The following is a 17469-nucleotide window of genomic DNA, read 5'->3' as shown; positions in this document are numbered from 1 at the left end:
TAAAACCCCAAAAGATTTATACAAACTTCTAAAACACTGCATAGCCATATTTCAGATTCGAGACCCTCTTTAGAAGTGAACAAGAACATAAACCTTCATACCTGTGAAGTTTAAGATTCTGCCCAAAGAACCTCATACCTGAAACACAAGACTCTGTTCGGCCTTAATACCTGAAACACAAGACTCTGTCTGGCCTTAGGAAGTTTCTTCCTTCTTTCATACGCCCCAGATTCTCATACATGAGCAAAAACGAACATATAAGCAAACTTTAATTCTTTCTGAGAAAGATAAATGCATAAACCTGAAACTTCATTTGAAATAAAAAACAAACAATGAACCTGCCTGTATCCATCAATCAACTTCCCTGTTTCGCACAAAAATATCTTGACCCAACCGATTACTTCCTGTTTGTTTTACAGAATGAATTCAACTTTCAAAACGCAACAAAAACTGTTTGCTCAGAATAAACCGATACCCACAACCTTAATCAAATTTAACCAAAATTTGGAGTCCGCCATGCAAAGTCAATACTTGGCGAGAAAGGACTGACAATAATCAATAATGCATTCAGACTTGTCAGTTTACAGTGGTCTCAATTAAAACTGCCGACAACATCATTAAACCTTTTCAATTTTTTCGCTTTAAACAAATGCCATCATATATTCCATGCCACGTCAAAAATGCCACATGTAACATTTTGCCAACAAAACAGATCTGCCACGTGTTTGCCGGATGACAGATAATTTAAATAGTTAACAAAATTTGGTCATTCATGGCTGCATTGATAAGTCGAATATTTGTGCAACATTGAAAACTTTATTGATGCTGAATTTGAATGGGTTGTCTAATAAAGATGTTGCGGTTTTTTCTTTGGTTTGCCTGTTCCGTATTAAGCTACCTATTCCTTTCGGTAAGGGCTAACATTTTGCCTTCTTAATGATGTGTCAGTTTGTCATTAACATCTGTTGACACTGCGCGATCATTTCCTATAGTGCAACCATGTGGCCTAGAGGCATGGTGCTGACTTTTGTAGAAGTTCTCTTTGTTGTCATCCAATTCAAACAAGGAAAATGGTGAAACTCTGCCTTCCATAATCTCTATATATTCTTTACTATTTAAAAAGCGAACAACAAGACACTACAATTGCTTGTGAAATTAATAAGAACAATGCTTTATAAAATGATTATGAATAATGAAAGAATCAGTCACATAATTCAACTGGTGAAGAAAACCAAAAGATTCTTGAAATGGATGCAACCAATTGCATATCACCATTCATTAAAATTTCTAAAAACATTGCATAATATAGATTCAGCCTTTTAATCTTGCAGACTGCAATCGGAGTCTTTGGCGGACAAGATATAATCTTAAAATTGCAGCAGTAAAGAACATTATAAAAAGCTATCTAGTCATATGGTCATGCTTTCCAATGCGCACTCATATTAAAAAATATATATTATAACTATGCAAGCAAATAAAGTTATATCCAAATTTAACATTCGAAGCCTCTGAATTGACGAATAAGTTACAGTTGCTGACAATAAAAAATACCATTTTTGGACTGAAAAAACAAATAATGTGTGTCCTCCGTAGAAGAAAAAGCATCTATACTGCGCCAGAAATGTACTGATGAAAGATTTTTCTCTCTTCGGGATTCTTTTATAACTAATGTGACAGAAAATATCAAACTGGGTGCTCTGTATTATTAGCAGAAATGACAAGATATTTGAGTGCATCTACCTGTATTGTAAGAGAAGCGATGTAATCGGCAGTTTCTCCAAGCAAGCAGGATGTGTCCATTGATTTCCCACCAGGCACCAGGCTTTTCAGCTTTCTAACTTGCCTTGCAGGCGATGACGTCGCAGAATCCATTCTCTTAGAACAAAACAGTCTGTATAATGATTTACTGTCGTTGTCTCTGAACTCATTCGAAATCATATGGGTTCGCTTCAAACGAGAATGGCGTCTGGTCTTCTGAGCAATTAACGCTTGAAACTTTTTCAGCCGCACTATTTTTCTGAGTACAAGCCTGTTTTTATTTTCCCCAGAGATTCTATTGAGAAGTGCGCGGCTCCAGGCTGTTTGGTTTACAGTGAGAGCGAGGGATACATCTGCTGCCACCTTAATATCACGAGCTGATCTTGCAACTTCTTCTTTATTGCCTGCATTGCTGGCGGTGGGCTTGTTGAGGGCATTTAGGGCCCCAACAAGGCGCTTCAGATAAATATTTCTTAAGGTCATATCTTCACTTGAATTCATGGTGACGAAATATAGAAAAGTTCTTGCTGATCAGAGAGAATAATAATTATTTTGACAACAGCTTGCCCTGAAAGCATAGCATTGCATACTATAGAGATACTAATCAAACAGCCATGCAAAACAAGGCAAGGAGATCTGGCGTATCACATAAAAACTATGGGGCCATCAGGATTCAAAAAAGCGTGTGTGTTGAACAAAGTGACACAGATTTATACACCAAGTCTGACGGAGAATCCGAGGGATTTTATGGTGGTTTTCAAAAACAAAGTGCTTAATAAAATATTAAAAAATGAAAGGAATTCATAAAGTCTTTTCCGCGTGGAAACACATGCGGGATAGTGCCATTTCACTAGTTATCATTTATCTTCCAACCACATGAGAAATTTTTGTCTGTGCTACCCAAAACAACAACCGTTTACCTTTTTGTTTATGATTATTATCGAGAATAGACTCTTGATTTTACGCTCGATCGGTTCTTCCCATTTAAACCAACATTTATCTCTTAGTGATTATTTATAATAGAAAGATGACCGAGAACCATCCGGCGATAGGTGAAACTTCTGGCGTCCCAAGCGCGCTACCTTTTCTAGATTCTTACGCTCCCATAATCAAAAATTGATCCCTAAGGACCCCATCTACATTATTGTTGTTGATTACAACCTTTTTTTTTGGCATTTTTCTTTTGCCAAATCTAGTTAATTTTTTTGCCTAAAGTAAGCAATTTTATAATGAACTTCCACCCCTCGCCTAAGTTGGCTTACAAGCGTAGCGTTACATACAATAGAGAAAAGGAATCGCCCCAGCAGTGTCGCAGCATGCATGCATGTGCACCAGACTGCGACAATCTTTCATACCAAGTATTGAAGAGACAATCTAAGGCGACTTAAGGACTGTTTTCAAAGGCATGATAATTGGGAAAATATATTTTCAAAGAGAGGAATCAATGAAGCACATGCGTCACACTTGTCATCGTTTTCTCTTGCAATCACAAGATAAATTTCGTCCCTGCCATCCAAATCGACAACCGTTTACCATTTTCATTTACCAATATCATCGAGAATAGATTGTTGATTTTACGTCTCGTCGATTCTTCTCATTGAAAATCATTTTTTCAAATAAAATATTTGTTTTATTCGGACTATGGTATCGCCAGACTTTCTTTGTAATTAATTGGAAGAGGAAGTTGACCCACCGGCATCCCACTATAGCAGAACGTTTTGGCGTCCCAAGCACGTTCCTTTTTCGACATTTCAACGTACTCATAATCAGACATTGATGCGTAACGACCCCATCTAGATTATTGATTACGATGTGATTTTATCGAACTTTTCTTTTGTTAAAAGACGCGACTTTTTACTGCCTGAACTACCAATTTTGTATTGAAATTCCACCATTTAGTTGAAGAGGATTTATTAAATTCTTTTATCGTATTTTTAAAAAAATGAGTATTGTTAAGAAGAGTAGAGTTCTATGTAATTTTGATTTATTAGTGAAGTTCAATAGTTTATTAATCATTAGTTAATAATCAAGTGTTTTTTAATGTAATAGTTGTGATGTTTTAAAAAGATGATATTGATATTGTGTTCTAGATGATTTTGGCATAGTGACCATCACTTAACCCTTTGCTCTAAGCCGAAATAAGTCAAATATTAATACACCTTGTAATTTGAACTCATAATTTCAACATGATGCTATTAGGATTCAAAGATATTTATCCTCTCATAAAAAAATAAGATATTCTCAACCAACATTAAATATAAATATTATTTTCTAGATCATCTAGCTGAGACTATCACTTTTGTCGTTGATCTTTTGGATTAGTCAACTATGCTTTTGAGTAGTGGACTTATCTCTTCCATGGTCCTTGATTCCCTCTCTTCGAATTGCCAGGTTCTGTTAGTTTGTTAGCTTGGACAGCTGTTTGTCCATTTGTTAAATAATTAGTAAATAATTGTTTGCTAACAAATGTAGTTAGAGTTCAAACAATTTTTATTAATTATTTGACTCTTTTTAGAAACTTCTAGCAACCAATTTGGTTAGGGTTGTTTAGTTGTTTTTAATCTCAGTCGTTGGTTTTCCAACGAGAGTAGTATATAAGGGCGTCAGGGGGCATTTGGAAAACAATGAATGAATTGTGTGAAGAACTTGCAGTGTTAGCAAGTAGTCTTGCAGTGTTAGCAAGGGCACAGTGATAGCGTTGGGATAGTAGCGGGGTGGAATCTCAGAAGGAGAAATTGGGAGGTCGTCGAAGCTCTACCAGTAATAGGCAAGCAGTATTTGTATCTCTTGATTTGTTGTAGTTAATATATATTCCTCATCTGCAACACTGGTTTTCTCTTCGGGGTTTTTCTAGGGACAATTGTCCGAAAATATTGTGTTCATTGTGTTGCGCATTTTTATGAGTTTGTGAAATTGCAGTTGTGTTATTTTTGAATATTTGTTGCTCAAATAATCTATCAAAGATAGGAGGATAATAATCAGTAATTGTAATAGATTTTTCACATGGTATTAGAGCTAAGTTAAGGGTAGAAGAGATTTACCCTAGGCGAAGGAAACTGAGGGTTTATAAAACCTAGTTTAACCTCTTTAGAATTTTTATTTGCTTTAACCTTTGAGATGGCCTCAATTGGTTTAAGAGATCAGGACAGATTGGATGGAGCCTCTAATTTTGGTGTCTGGAAAGCTAGAATTTCTTTATTGCTAGAAGAGAATGGTATCAAGGAATATGTTACCACTGTTGTGACTGTACCTTCAGATGCAACACAGCTTGCACCATACAAGAAGGATGATTCCAAGGCGAGGAGGCTAATCCTTGATGATGTCAAGGACCATATAGTTCCACATATTGCAGAGTTAGATACTGCAAAGAAGATGTGGGATGCCATTCTGAATCTGTACCAGAATGCTACCACTAATCGAAAGCTGATTCTTAGAGAAAAGATGAGGAATACCTGAATGAATAAGGGAGAAGACGTGACGAGTTACCTCACCAGACTCAGACTTGTCAAGGATGAGTTAGCGGCTGTTGGAGATAAACCAAGTGATGATGAGCTAGTACAGATAGCCCTAAATGGGTTTTCTAAGCAGTGGGATGTCTTTGTTCAAGTTGTGAATGGACGAGACACCTTACCAAGTTGGGATCCACTTTGGAGTGACTTCACTCAGGAGGAGCTTAGACTAAGCCTTGTCAATGGAGCTAACAATAAGAGTCAGAAAAGTGAGGCAGAACAGGAGAACGTTGCCCTAGCGGGTAAAGGAAAAGCAAAGAAGGGGTCCAGCAAAGGATCAAATCCACAAGGTGAGAAGAAGAAGAAAGACTTGTTGAAGATCAAGTGCTATGGCTATCATGAGTTTGGCCACTATGTCAGCGATTTCCCAGAAAGGAAGAAGAATGACAAGAAAGGCAAGAAGCAAGTTGCAGCTTCAGCAAGTGCAGATAAGCTCTCGAATAGAATGGAAGATGAGTTTGCACTCATAGCGTGTATGGTTAGCTCAACCTCATAGAGTGTTTGGTACATAGATAGTGGGGCGTCATTTCATATGATAGGAGTTAGAGAATACATCTCCAGTTATAAGGAGGAGAGCACCAGAATCCAGATCTCTATGGGAAACATGTCCAAACTCAACTCAGTTGGGAAAGGGACTATTCAGTTTCAGAGGGAGAATGGTAAGATGATTCCTCTTCATGATGTGTTACATGTTCCAGGCTTAGAGATGAATTTGATTTCTGTATCTGTCCTTCAGGACAAAGGGTACAATGTACTCTTTAGAGGAGCACATGCATTGATTAAGCATAAGGATTGGAAATCACCCATAGCTATTGGAGTTAGGAATGGTCAACTTTATAGGTTGCAGTTTGATACTCCTAAGGCACTCATGAGTAGCAGTAATCCTAGAGATCTTGGAGAGCTATGGCATAGGAGGATGGGCCATATACATCATGGAGCACTTAAATTGCTTCATGAGACTGTGCCAGGTGTTCCAGAGGTGAGCACAGAGCACAACAATGTATGTAAGGGATGTGTGTTGGGGAAATTTGCAAAAGCATCTTTTCCAAGGAGTGACACTTGATCTAGTACATTCAGATCTATGTGGACCAATGTTGATGAAATCTCTCAGAGGATATGAGTACTTTGTTACTTTTATTGATGATTTCTCCAGGAAGACCTGGATATACTTCTTGAAGACCAAGGATGAGGTTTTCAGTCGCTTCCAAGAGTTCAAGGCTCTTGTGGAGAACTCAAAAGGAAGGAAGATAAAGTTTCTTTGGGAAGACAATGGAGGCAAGTACAAAGGGAATGAATTCCAAGAGTTCTGTACTAGGGAAGGAATCAAGAGAGAGTGGGCCATTCCTTATAACCCGCAATAGAATGGGGTTGCTGAGAGGAAGAATTGGTCTATATCGGAGGCAGCAAGGGCTATGCTACATGATCAGGACTTGCCCCATTACTTATGGGTAGAAGCATGTAGTACGACAATATACATACAGAACAGGGTTCCACATAAGGCACTAGGGAAGATGACACCAGAGGAAGTATTCACTGGGAAGAAGCCAGATGTTAGTCACTTCAGGATCTTTGGGAGTTTAGCATATTGTCACATTCCAAAGGATACACGTACCAAGTTAGATCAGACTACAAAAAGAGGGTACTTTGTGGGGTACAGTGAAACCTCAAAGGCATATCCGATATTCATTGCAGGGACCAAGCAGATTATTGTTTGACGTGATGTCAAGTTCATGAAGGAAAAGGCATTTAGAAGGTCCAGATATCTGCCAGCAGATTATCAAAGTGAGCAACCAACACAAGCTCCAAGGATCACTCAACCAAATCAAGGTCAGCGAATCTCTAGTACAATTACTAGTACAAGCATAGGATCAGGAGGTGAGAGTTCTCAGAGTATGGAGCAACAGACGTGCAAGAAGAGATGCATCAAGAAGACATGGAGGTTGATATTTCATCTTCTACAGTTGGCAGCAACAACCGTAAGGTTCAACAGACACAAAGAAATACTCAGGAGTTAGTGGGTACTCTTAGGAGGAGTAGTAGACAATGGAAACAACCAGCCAAGTTTGAAGACTATGTTGCATTAGTTAGTCAGTTGGTAGATAGTGAACCCTCTAGCTATCAGGAGGTTGCACAACATCAAGTGTGGCAAGATGCTATGGTTGAGGAGTATACTTCAATTATACAAAATGATGTTTGGGAGGTAGTGCCTAGACCAACAGATAGAGCTGTGGTTGGATCACGTTGGATCTATAAGATCAAGCATGGTACAGATGGTAGCATCAAGAAATCCAAGGCAAGGTTTGTGGCAAAAGGGTTCTCTTAGAAGGAGGGAATAGAATATGAGGAGACATTTGCTCTAGTTGCCAAGTATACTTCTATATGAGCTATAATCTCAATTTCAGCACAAATGGGATGGCAGATCCATCAAATGGATGTCAAGACAATGTTCCTCAATGGAGAGTTAAAAGAGGAGGTATACATAGAACAACCAGAAGGCTTTGTAGCACACAGCAAAGAGACCCATGTGTGTAGATTAAAGAGAGCTTTGTATGGACTCAAGCAGGCTCCCAGAGCGTTGTATGAATGCATTGATAGTTACTTGCAGGAAATGGGCTTTGTGAAAGTGAGGCGGATGCTAGTCTCTACTACTTGGTGGTTGGGGGTGAGATTCTCATTCTTGTTCTATATGTGGATGACTTGTTTCTAATAGGTTCACTAGGGCTCGTAGAAGAGTGCAAGAGGGACCTTGCAGTAGAGTTTGAGATGAAGGATTTGGGACTTATGCACTACTTTCTAGGCATGGAGGTATGGTAGACAGATGGAGAGATTTTCCTTGGACAAGGGAAATATTGCATTGAAATCTTGAAAAGGTTCAGGATGGAAGATTGCAAAGCAATGTCTACACCTATGATCACGAATTGGAGGAAGGTAGACACATCCGGGGAGAAGGATGTAGATCCCACCTTATACAGGCAGTTGATTGGTTCTCTCATGTATTTGGTCAACACTAGGCCAGATATAGCTTTTGTAGTTAACACTCTTAGTCAGTTCATGGTTGACCCAAAGGGAGTACATTGGACAGCGGCAAAGCATGTGCTACGTTATTTACAAGGTACAATCAAGTATGGGATTAGATATGCTCGAGGTGAGCGAATCAGGTTGATGGGCTATATTGACACAGATTGGGCAGGTAGTACAACAGACAAGAGGAGCACTTCAGGGTGTTGTTTCAATCTAGGATCAGGAGTTGTCTCTTGGTTTAGTAAGAAGCAGAAGTCTGTGGCTTTGAGTTCTACAGAGTCAGAATACATAGCAGCTAGCATGGCGACATGTGAAGCTATTTGGGTTCAGAAGTTGCTAGTAGCCTTGTTTGGTCAGAAGGTGGAGACTACAGTGATACATTGTGACAATCAGAGTTGCATTAAGTTGACTAAGAATCCGATATTTCATTATAGGTTGAAACATATAGACATCAGGTATCACTTCATCAGAGTTTGTGTACATAGCGTGGAGTTGTTCAGCTACAGTTTATACCTATGGATCAACAGGTAGCAGACATTCTGACAAAGGCATTGGGGAAGGCGAAATTCATCTTCTTTAGAGAGAAGTTGGGTGTCATGTAGAACAACTTCCTCGCTAAGAGGGAGTGTTAGTTTTTTAGTTTGTTAGCTTGGACAGTTGTTTTTCCATTTGTTAAATAATTAGTAAATAATTGTTTGTTAACAAATGTAGTTAGAGTTCAAACAATTTTTATTAATTATTTGACTCTTTTTAGAAACTTCTAGCAACCAATTTGGTTAGGGTTGTTTAGTTGTTTTTAATCTTAGCCGTTGATTGAGAATTAATCTTGGCCATTAGTTTTCCAACAAGAGTAGTATATAAGGGGGTCACGGGGCATTTGGAAAACAATGAATGAATTGCGTGAAGAACTTGCAATGTTAGCAAGTAGTCTTGCAGTGTTAGCAAGGGCACGGTGATAGTGTTGGGATAGTAGTGGGGTGGAATCTCAACAGGAGAAATTGGGAGGTCATCGAAGCTCTTCCAGTAACAGGCAAGTAGTATTTGTACCTCTTGATTTGCTGTAGTTAATATATATTCCTCATCTGCAGCATTGGTTTTCCCTTCGGGGTTTTTCCAAGGACAATTGTCTGAAAATATTGTGTTCATTGTGTTGCACATTTTTATGAGTTTTTTGAAATTACAGTTGTGTTATTTTTCAATATTTGTTGCTCAAATAATCTATCAAAGATAGGAGGATAATAATCAGTAATTGTAATCATCCAAGGGTTTGAGCTTAACTGGCTAAAACACTAGGTTCTCACTGTGGAGACCCAAGTTCAACTCCCAATAGGGACATCTGAAGTGAAATTCTAAGTTGTGACTCTTGGTCTTCCATAGGATGGGGAAGGTCTTGGGGTCAATCTAATGGAACTCTAAGCTATGACTCTTGGCCTTCTATAGGATGAGAAGGTCTTGGGGTCAATCTAATCAAACATAATAATAATAATAATAATTCAAAGATATGTAATGGGGATGGGGCCCCTTACTATGTCCCCACTGGTTCATCGCTCCAGTCAAAAGCTATTCAGGCTTTGGCCGATTACCAATAAAATAAAAATAAAAAAATCAGTAATTGTAATAGATTTTTCACAGGTTCCTCTTCTATGTTCGACGATTCAACTTTTCATATTCACTTGGTGTTTCTAAGGGTTCTGCTAGCATTACTCCCCTAGTTTCTTTGGAAAATGATTCTTCTTGGACAGTTGTGTGACAAAAGAAAAAGTGTCAATCTTTGCTAACACCAAATATCAAATTGTTCCACTGGGGTAGTTTCTTGGTCCTAACTTTTATTTCTAATAGTCTATTTCTTGTTTTGCTTTAGATTTTCTATGTTGTACTCAAGTTACTTGGTTGGAACTTTGTTGTCCCTCATCGGTTGTTTGGGTGTAAGTTGTCTAATTTGTAATAGGTTGGGGTCCTTCCCCACTTACATTAATAAAAAATATTAAATGTAAATATATTAAATGATTATAAATTATCAACATACAATAATATTTTATTTGTAAGTTATATATGTACTCTCTTTGATATGAGCATTCTATCAAAACCTATTAAACCACATAGAGTATGCAAATCAGTGTCTACCACAAGATTATGGTAAGAGAAAACTACAAGTTAATTCAACTATTTATGAAAATTGTAGAGAGAAGCCTAAACTAAAATTGTCACGTTTGGAAAATCATATTAAAAACTCTACTTAATGTGTAAAATATAATAAGGTTCCACAAATTATGGAAATACCATAAATCTTCTTGTCATATGGTGATTCCATAAACCTATGTGTAATGCAAGCAATCTGATAAAAACATTGGGTTAAGCATTGGGTTAAGTTGACATGTGATAAAAATCTACATAATGTGGTGATTGAATGCAATGTGCTTCCATGCAATGTGATTAAAGTCCATGTAATACAGGAATCTTTGTAACATAAAGTAATACTTATTGGATATAATGATGATTATATATGTAGTGCAATATGATATTTAAAATATTGACCATAGAAGTTACTAGTGATAATATATGCCCACTTCAATCAATTACATCCAAAGAATGCAAGAAATTGGAAGCAGAGAAAAATGAAATATAATAATTTTACATCATGACGTATTTTGAGAGAATCTACAAAATTCTCCTAAATGTTGATATTTTGCATCATAACCTTACAATTTTCTACTATCTCTATAAAATGATATTAACTATCATATTCAATTATAACCACCCTACAATAAAAAACAATACAAATTAATATATTCTTTGTAACCATAATAACTTTTTAAAGGCATGTGGAGTAACCATGTATATCATTCATGTGTATTTAGGATGCATATAACAAACATTTGTTAGTATGGTATTAACATAATTTGTATAGAATAATATAAAATTATTTGGTTCTAGGAGTGTTTATAGGGATTTGAAATGATAAAATTACTCATCTAGGTAAGGGGAGTTGTTATTGGATGTTTCCCATAGTATAAGAGAGTTAGGAGATAAAAATACTAAAAATAAAAAATATCATATTGAATGAAAAATTAGGAATAGAAGAATAGTATTAAATATCTATTAATTTTATTTTGAAGTGACAGTTCTCTAGAAAGTTTGTTATAACAAAGCTAGAGGTGCTTGATATAGATACACTATCTAATATCCATAGATGCCATTCCATAAACTCTATTCACGCTCAAATGAATCTATCTTATTTAAGGTGAGCTGGGATTTGTGTGTAAGCAAAATTTTATAAAATGTTCATCTAGTGCCTTTTATAACACTTCTACATTAACTTGTATATGATGTGCTCAAACCAAAAGATGACTTTATATGTATTTTTATTTGAAGGAATAATATAATGCAAATTCAAATCAATAGTCATTATTTAAAATAAATATTTATTTGATTAGGATAAAACAAGTTTTGAAGGAGGCTCGAAACCCTTACAATCAGAGAGCTTCCATCGAATAATGGACTAGACTACCTAGCCACGAACAACAGGTTTTACAAAGGACTTGAAACCTTCTCGACTTATAGGCATCCAAATCCCAAAATTCAAAGACTGCACAAAGCATAAACAAAAATTCCAAGCAGCCACAACAAACCAACCACCAACCAAACATCAAGTGTAAAACATTACAAAACAAGCTGGCCCAAACAAAGGATCTTGTTGGCAACAAGGTAGAAAAGTGTGAGGAGGGGGGGAATCATTTTTCTCAAAATCTCTACTTAACTCAAACTTGATTTCAGATCTAATAATTAACACTAAAAGCATAAATCAACACCACATTAATAACACACTTAACACCAAGATTTTTGCCATGGAAAACCCATTCAAGGGAAAAACCACGGTGGGAACCTACCCACAATATGATGATACCCTATTAGAAGTATATGAAATATTACAATGGAGAATGCACATGCATTCAAGCACACTGCTCAAAACTCGCTGCTCAAAAACACTAAAGGGCTACAACCCAAGGAAGGCTCGCTATCTTAAAAAACCATTCAGATTACATTTGAAAGATCATGAACTGATAGAATAGAATCTCCTCATGCCCGGTTATAGTTCTGGTTAAGCACATAACACATATTCTTCTCTTTCACACTTCTTCGCACTGCTTCACTGCTTTTGAAATATCAAAACATTATTTGGACATGCAGATGCTCTCTCACATGAGTATTACATTTATTTATACATGTCATCAACCTATATTTCAAGGTCAGCTCAACACACATCACAAATTATAAAGATATAACCATACACGCTACAATATCACATGCAAACTAAAACAATATTGGCTAAGACATAGTATAGACCTAAATCAACAACTCAAACATGAAACACCTCCAAGAATTATGCCTTGAACATCCACAACATGCTACAATCATCATGTCGGTCAAGAACATGAAGGACACCACTGGACTAAAAAAAAAGTCAATAATGCACACAACGATCAATGCAGACCACCAACACAAATAGGACACAATCTAGAAACATCCACAAGCATCATGAATTACCATAGAAATAACTACAACAACACCACTTAATAGAATCTCCATCATCATTATATCAAACTTCAAAAACACTAACTACAATGACTGACAAATTGAAAGATTCACTTGAGGACCTCCAAATCGCGAACCATCTTAATTGAGGATGCACCAGAATGTCCCAAACACTCTGTCAAATCTAAAAACCAAGGTATTGCAATGCAGAGAAATGTGAAGCAAAATCTAGAACACTAATCAACACCAAACAACTAAAAATCAATCGCAATACCGGATCTCATAACTTGATCAAATCTCCATGCAAACCACTGAAACTTAAGCTAGATCAACTATATATATTTATCTCAAAACCCTTTAATCCACAACAACTCATTTACAAAATACTGGCCAAACCAACTCAAGGTTAAGTGAGTTAATCTGACTAAAAAATTGGAACACATAGAGGAATATGTTGAAAACAATGACAACACATCACTCAATGAATCCAAATACACATTTGCAGATTATCTTTACAAATCTAAGTTAGCAAATAATAGACCTTAAAAAAAAAAGAATGAGTGTTTTTACAGCACCCTCAGCTAATATGAAGGTTTTCCTAGGCTCCCACAACCTGTAACCGAATCTCCAGGCAACAAAAAACCACAAGACATGAGCCTAACCAAAAGCAATCGCTGGCCAAACTGGGCCCCTTGAAAACTGCTAGCATCCAGCCTGTCCCTAAAAGAAGAAGAAAACATAGGGTTTTTCTAGGCTCCCTCAACCTTGAGAGTGGATTTTAGAAGGCTCCCAAAACCTATAGAATGGTTAGGAATCAAGGAATTTTGATAGGCTTCCCAAATCTTCATTTTGGGGTTTAATATGGCTCCCAAAACCAACAAGATGAAACCAACAGAGACAATCTAGCCGAAAGTTAGCTTCCAAGAAACACAACACTGGTCGAAGCCAACAAAGACCATCTACTTGAAAGTCAACATCCTTCTAGAATAACTGCTCACCACCTCAATAGGAGCTAAAAAGACCCAAACCACTAGCCGAAAAGGCCAACATTGTACAACCCCACAACATCTAGAAACAAAGGAGAAAGACCACTCTGATTTGCTAGAATATTGGGTTTTAGAAAGGCTCCCAAAACCTTAAACAAGAGAAGAGGCACAAACCATTCAACCTCTAGGCCAACAAGCTCCATCAAAGACTCCACCTCCATAGGAGAAAAAGGATAGAGAGACAATAGAATATAAATGATAGTAATTAGACAACTGGCCTCAAGCAGCGGGGCAGCGAAAACCCCACAAAAAGCTTCATCCATCTTTACCTAGCCAATAACTCTTCCCCTCAATATAAGAGTGAATCACGTCTATTAGACAGGCTATGGAGAAGAGAAAGCTAGAAGCAAGAGTCACAACATGGATTCTCTTAAGAGATAGAAACAGAGAATTACATAGACCTAACCCCTTTAGAAAAGAAGCAACACCAACAACCTTCAAGAGGGTTCCCAAATAAAAGAAAGGGGAGAGCCGAACAAACCCACACCACAAAAAATAGAGGCCATCATATGAAAAAATCTTTAGAAAATGCCTCTAACCATAAAGGACACGAAAAGCTGAGAAGATAGAAAAATAAACAACAATACTAATAGAAACTCATCTCATCATGCATAAGAAGCCACAAAACAAAGGGAATCACCCAAAGGTAGTCAAAAAGAAGGCGCCCAGACATAGCCAAAGGGAAAATGAAATAGAGCAGGGACCCCCATCAAACATATCTGGCTCAAAGGAGGTACAAACAACCTCATCCATAGTTCCATCTGTAGACGTATAAAAATGACCATATTCCTAAATGAATATTTTATGTTCATTTCCCTATTTAATTAAATTATCCACATTCTTCTATTTTATTAAGTAAATTACTCAATTTATTTAAATAAAATTCACTATACCCATTTAATGAATAAATCATTTTATTCAATTAAATCCCCCTAGCCACTTTTAATTAAATTCAAATTTAATTAAATAGTTATCCTAAATTGAATAAATCTAATTTATTTAATTTCCCAAATTATAACCAAATTGAATTAAATCATTTAATTCAATTAAATCCTATTATCCTCCCCATCCACTTGCAAAATCCCAAACCCCTTCCTAATCCCTTCTAGAATCTTCTAATCGCTTCTAATTAACCTAACCCTCCTCTAAACTTTGTCACATCCCTAAGCAAAGGGACGTCACTTCTCAAATGGCCCAAAGTCTTTGATAACCATTAAAGGTTTTCAACCTTCAACCACTAAATCCTTAAAGTCTTTGAAACCATTGAAGGCTTCCAACCTTCAACCACTTAATCCCCAAAGTCTCCAATAACCATTAATGGTTAACTCAAACCCTCCCACATGGTTAAAACATTTGTTTTGACTCAACCTCTACCCAACCCAAAGGTCTCATCAGGCCATTAATGCTTTGACCATGATTATCTCTTAATCATTTGCACAAAGGTTTATCCTTGGATTAACTCCTAATCCAGTGGGTAATCCTAATTTAGACTTGACCCTTAGCCTCTAGATAACCATGAGGTCTTCTCAGGCCTTTAATGCCTCCAACCTCTTCTCTCAACCCAATCCTATGTTGACACTTGTCACCATTTCATTGGTGCCAATTGTGCACATGGATCCCCAACTTTCAAACTTGGCCCTTGATTAAACCTTTCAATCTTGACCATCCATTGCCCCGTTTATGCTATAAATAGAGCTCTCATTCCTCCATTCAAAACAATCATCTTTCAAATTTGAAGCTTCACACTTATGCTCAAATTCTTTCAAGCTTTCATTTCATATATGCTCATCATTTAGCCTCTCTTTAGATCACAAATTAGACTAATATGCATGCTTAGATTACTTTCTTTATCATTTCAGTTCAATCATAGACTAAATATAATATGCTAGGATAGTAATCATACTAATCTTGTCATCTTATCATTTAGTTTATTGCATTTTAGCATCATACATAGCTTACAACACATCTCATACTAAAATCAATCAAAAGCATCTCTCGTTCTCATATTTGCCATCCCTAAACCATTTTGCTTAGTGATCTGAGAGCAAAAACGTTGGTTTGAGGGACATTGTGAGATAGAGAACCATGGGACCCTCCTTGGGAAGCTGAGTAACACTACGTTACTCCATAGCTTGCATCAAGAAGTCCTCTGTGTGTGTGTGGACTAGTATTAACTAAATTTTCACATATTGAGTTTTATTCGCCCACTTTTCCCGCACACATTTCTGGTGCCCACCATGGGGCACGACCCCCAATAACACATCATTTTTTGAAATTGATCATTTTTGCAGGTCCGCGGGAAATGATAATCAGCGCGTCGAAAAGATATATTAGCGCATCCGCTTAACAGTTTAGTGCTTCTAGCCTACTGTTTAGCGCGTGGGCTCTCTGTCTTAGCGCGTGAACACTTTTTCTTAGCGCATGATGTTGTTTAACAAATTTTCCTGTAGGTGTCGACGCGGGCAAAACACATAATAGCGCATATACCTAACAAATTAGCGCATCCAATCCACATTTTAGCGCATCTAATACATCTTCCAGTGCGTGGAATCTAAACATTAGCGCATCAAATTCAAACTTTTCCTGCATACTGACTGGGGGAAAAAGAAAAAAACATAGTAGCGCATACAACACGCAGAGCAGCGCATCCAGTAAACAAAGTAGCGCATCCAATCCACTGTTCAGTGCGTGGAGACCATCATCTAGCGCGTGCAGTTCAAAAATTAGCGCGTGACCTCCATTAAGTTTTTCCTATAGGTATCAGTGACATTTCCTCTTCTCTTTTCTCTTTCTTATACTTTAAGTTATATTCCATATATACTTTCAGGATGTTTGAGAGGGGTTTCAGACCTCTAGGAGTTGTAATGCAAAATCTAGTTTTTGGAAGATCTTCTAAATTTCAGACTTAGTCAAATTTCAGGGCATTTCAGGATCAGGATTTTAAAATTTGTAACCAAGATCAGAATCTAGGCTTGTGTAGGCCCACACTAACACTTGATCACTGACTATGTGCAGGTTCTAATATTTTTTGTGCAGGGGAAGGAGCAAGTTTAGAGGCTTTAAGTTTCTTTTTTTACCTTCTTTCAACAAAAGTTGGTTAGAAAGAACTCACTCTCTTTTTTTGCACAAGTTAAAATAAACCTCATCATTTCATTTGGATGCATAAAATGAACTTCATGCCTTCCTTTTTGGTGTTCTAAAATAAAACTTCATCTTTTCTTTATTGCAAGGTAAAAAGAACAACAAACTTCATATTTGTTTTCTTGCAAGATTAGAGGAAAAACACTTCATTTTGGAAGCTGTAAAAAGAACCAACAATCTTTACTTTGGCAAAAGTTTTAAAAGGAACCTCACCGTCCTTTGGTGTTTAAAAGGATTCACTTCATTTTGCAAAGTAAAAGAACCTCATCTTCATTTTGTGCAAGGCAAAGAGGGAAAGTTTTCCCCTATCGACTTTAATTTTGTTGACCAAACATCACGATTTACTTTGTTGACTAGGCTTGTTTTACAAAAGTTTTGAAAATACACACTTTGCTATGAAAGGGTTAAAAAGAACATCATGCTTGTTGGAGCAACATCTCCAAATAGAAGTTAGCAAATCA

At 36.9% G+C, this 17469-nt stretch overlaps 1 protein-coding gene across 1 annotated transcript; it reads right to left on the bottom strand.

The window, feature by feature from the left end:
* Positions 1-1478: 1478 nt before the first annotated feature.
* Positions 1479-2434, bottom strand: LOC131068594 (transcription factor bHLH147). Its single transcript, XM_058003823.2, has one exon. It carries the CDS (start codon positions 2257-2259, stop codon positions 1684-1686), a length of 576 nt encoding a protein of 191 aa, XP_057859806.2. The 5' UTR covers positions 2260-2434; the 3' UTR covers positions 1479-1683.
* Positions 2435-17469: the final 15035 nt, after the last annotated feature.

This window comes from Cryptomeria japonica, chromosome 3 (genome assembly GCF_030272615.1).
Source record: "Cryptomeria japonica chromosome 3, Sugi_1.0, whole genome shotgun sequence".
Classification (NCBI taxonomy): Eukaryota; Viridiplantae; Streptophyta; class Pinopsida; order Cupressales; family Cupressaceae; genus Cryptomeria; species Cryptomeria japonica.
The sequence above is the reverse complement of the archived record's forward strand: the minus strand, read 5'-3'. Positions and strand labels throughout refer to the sequence as shown.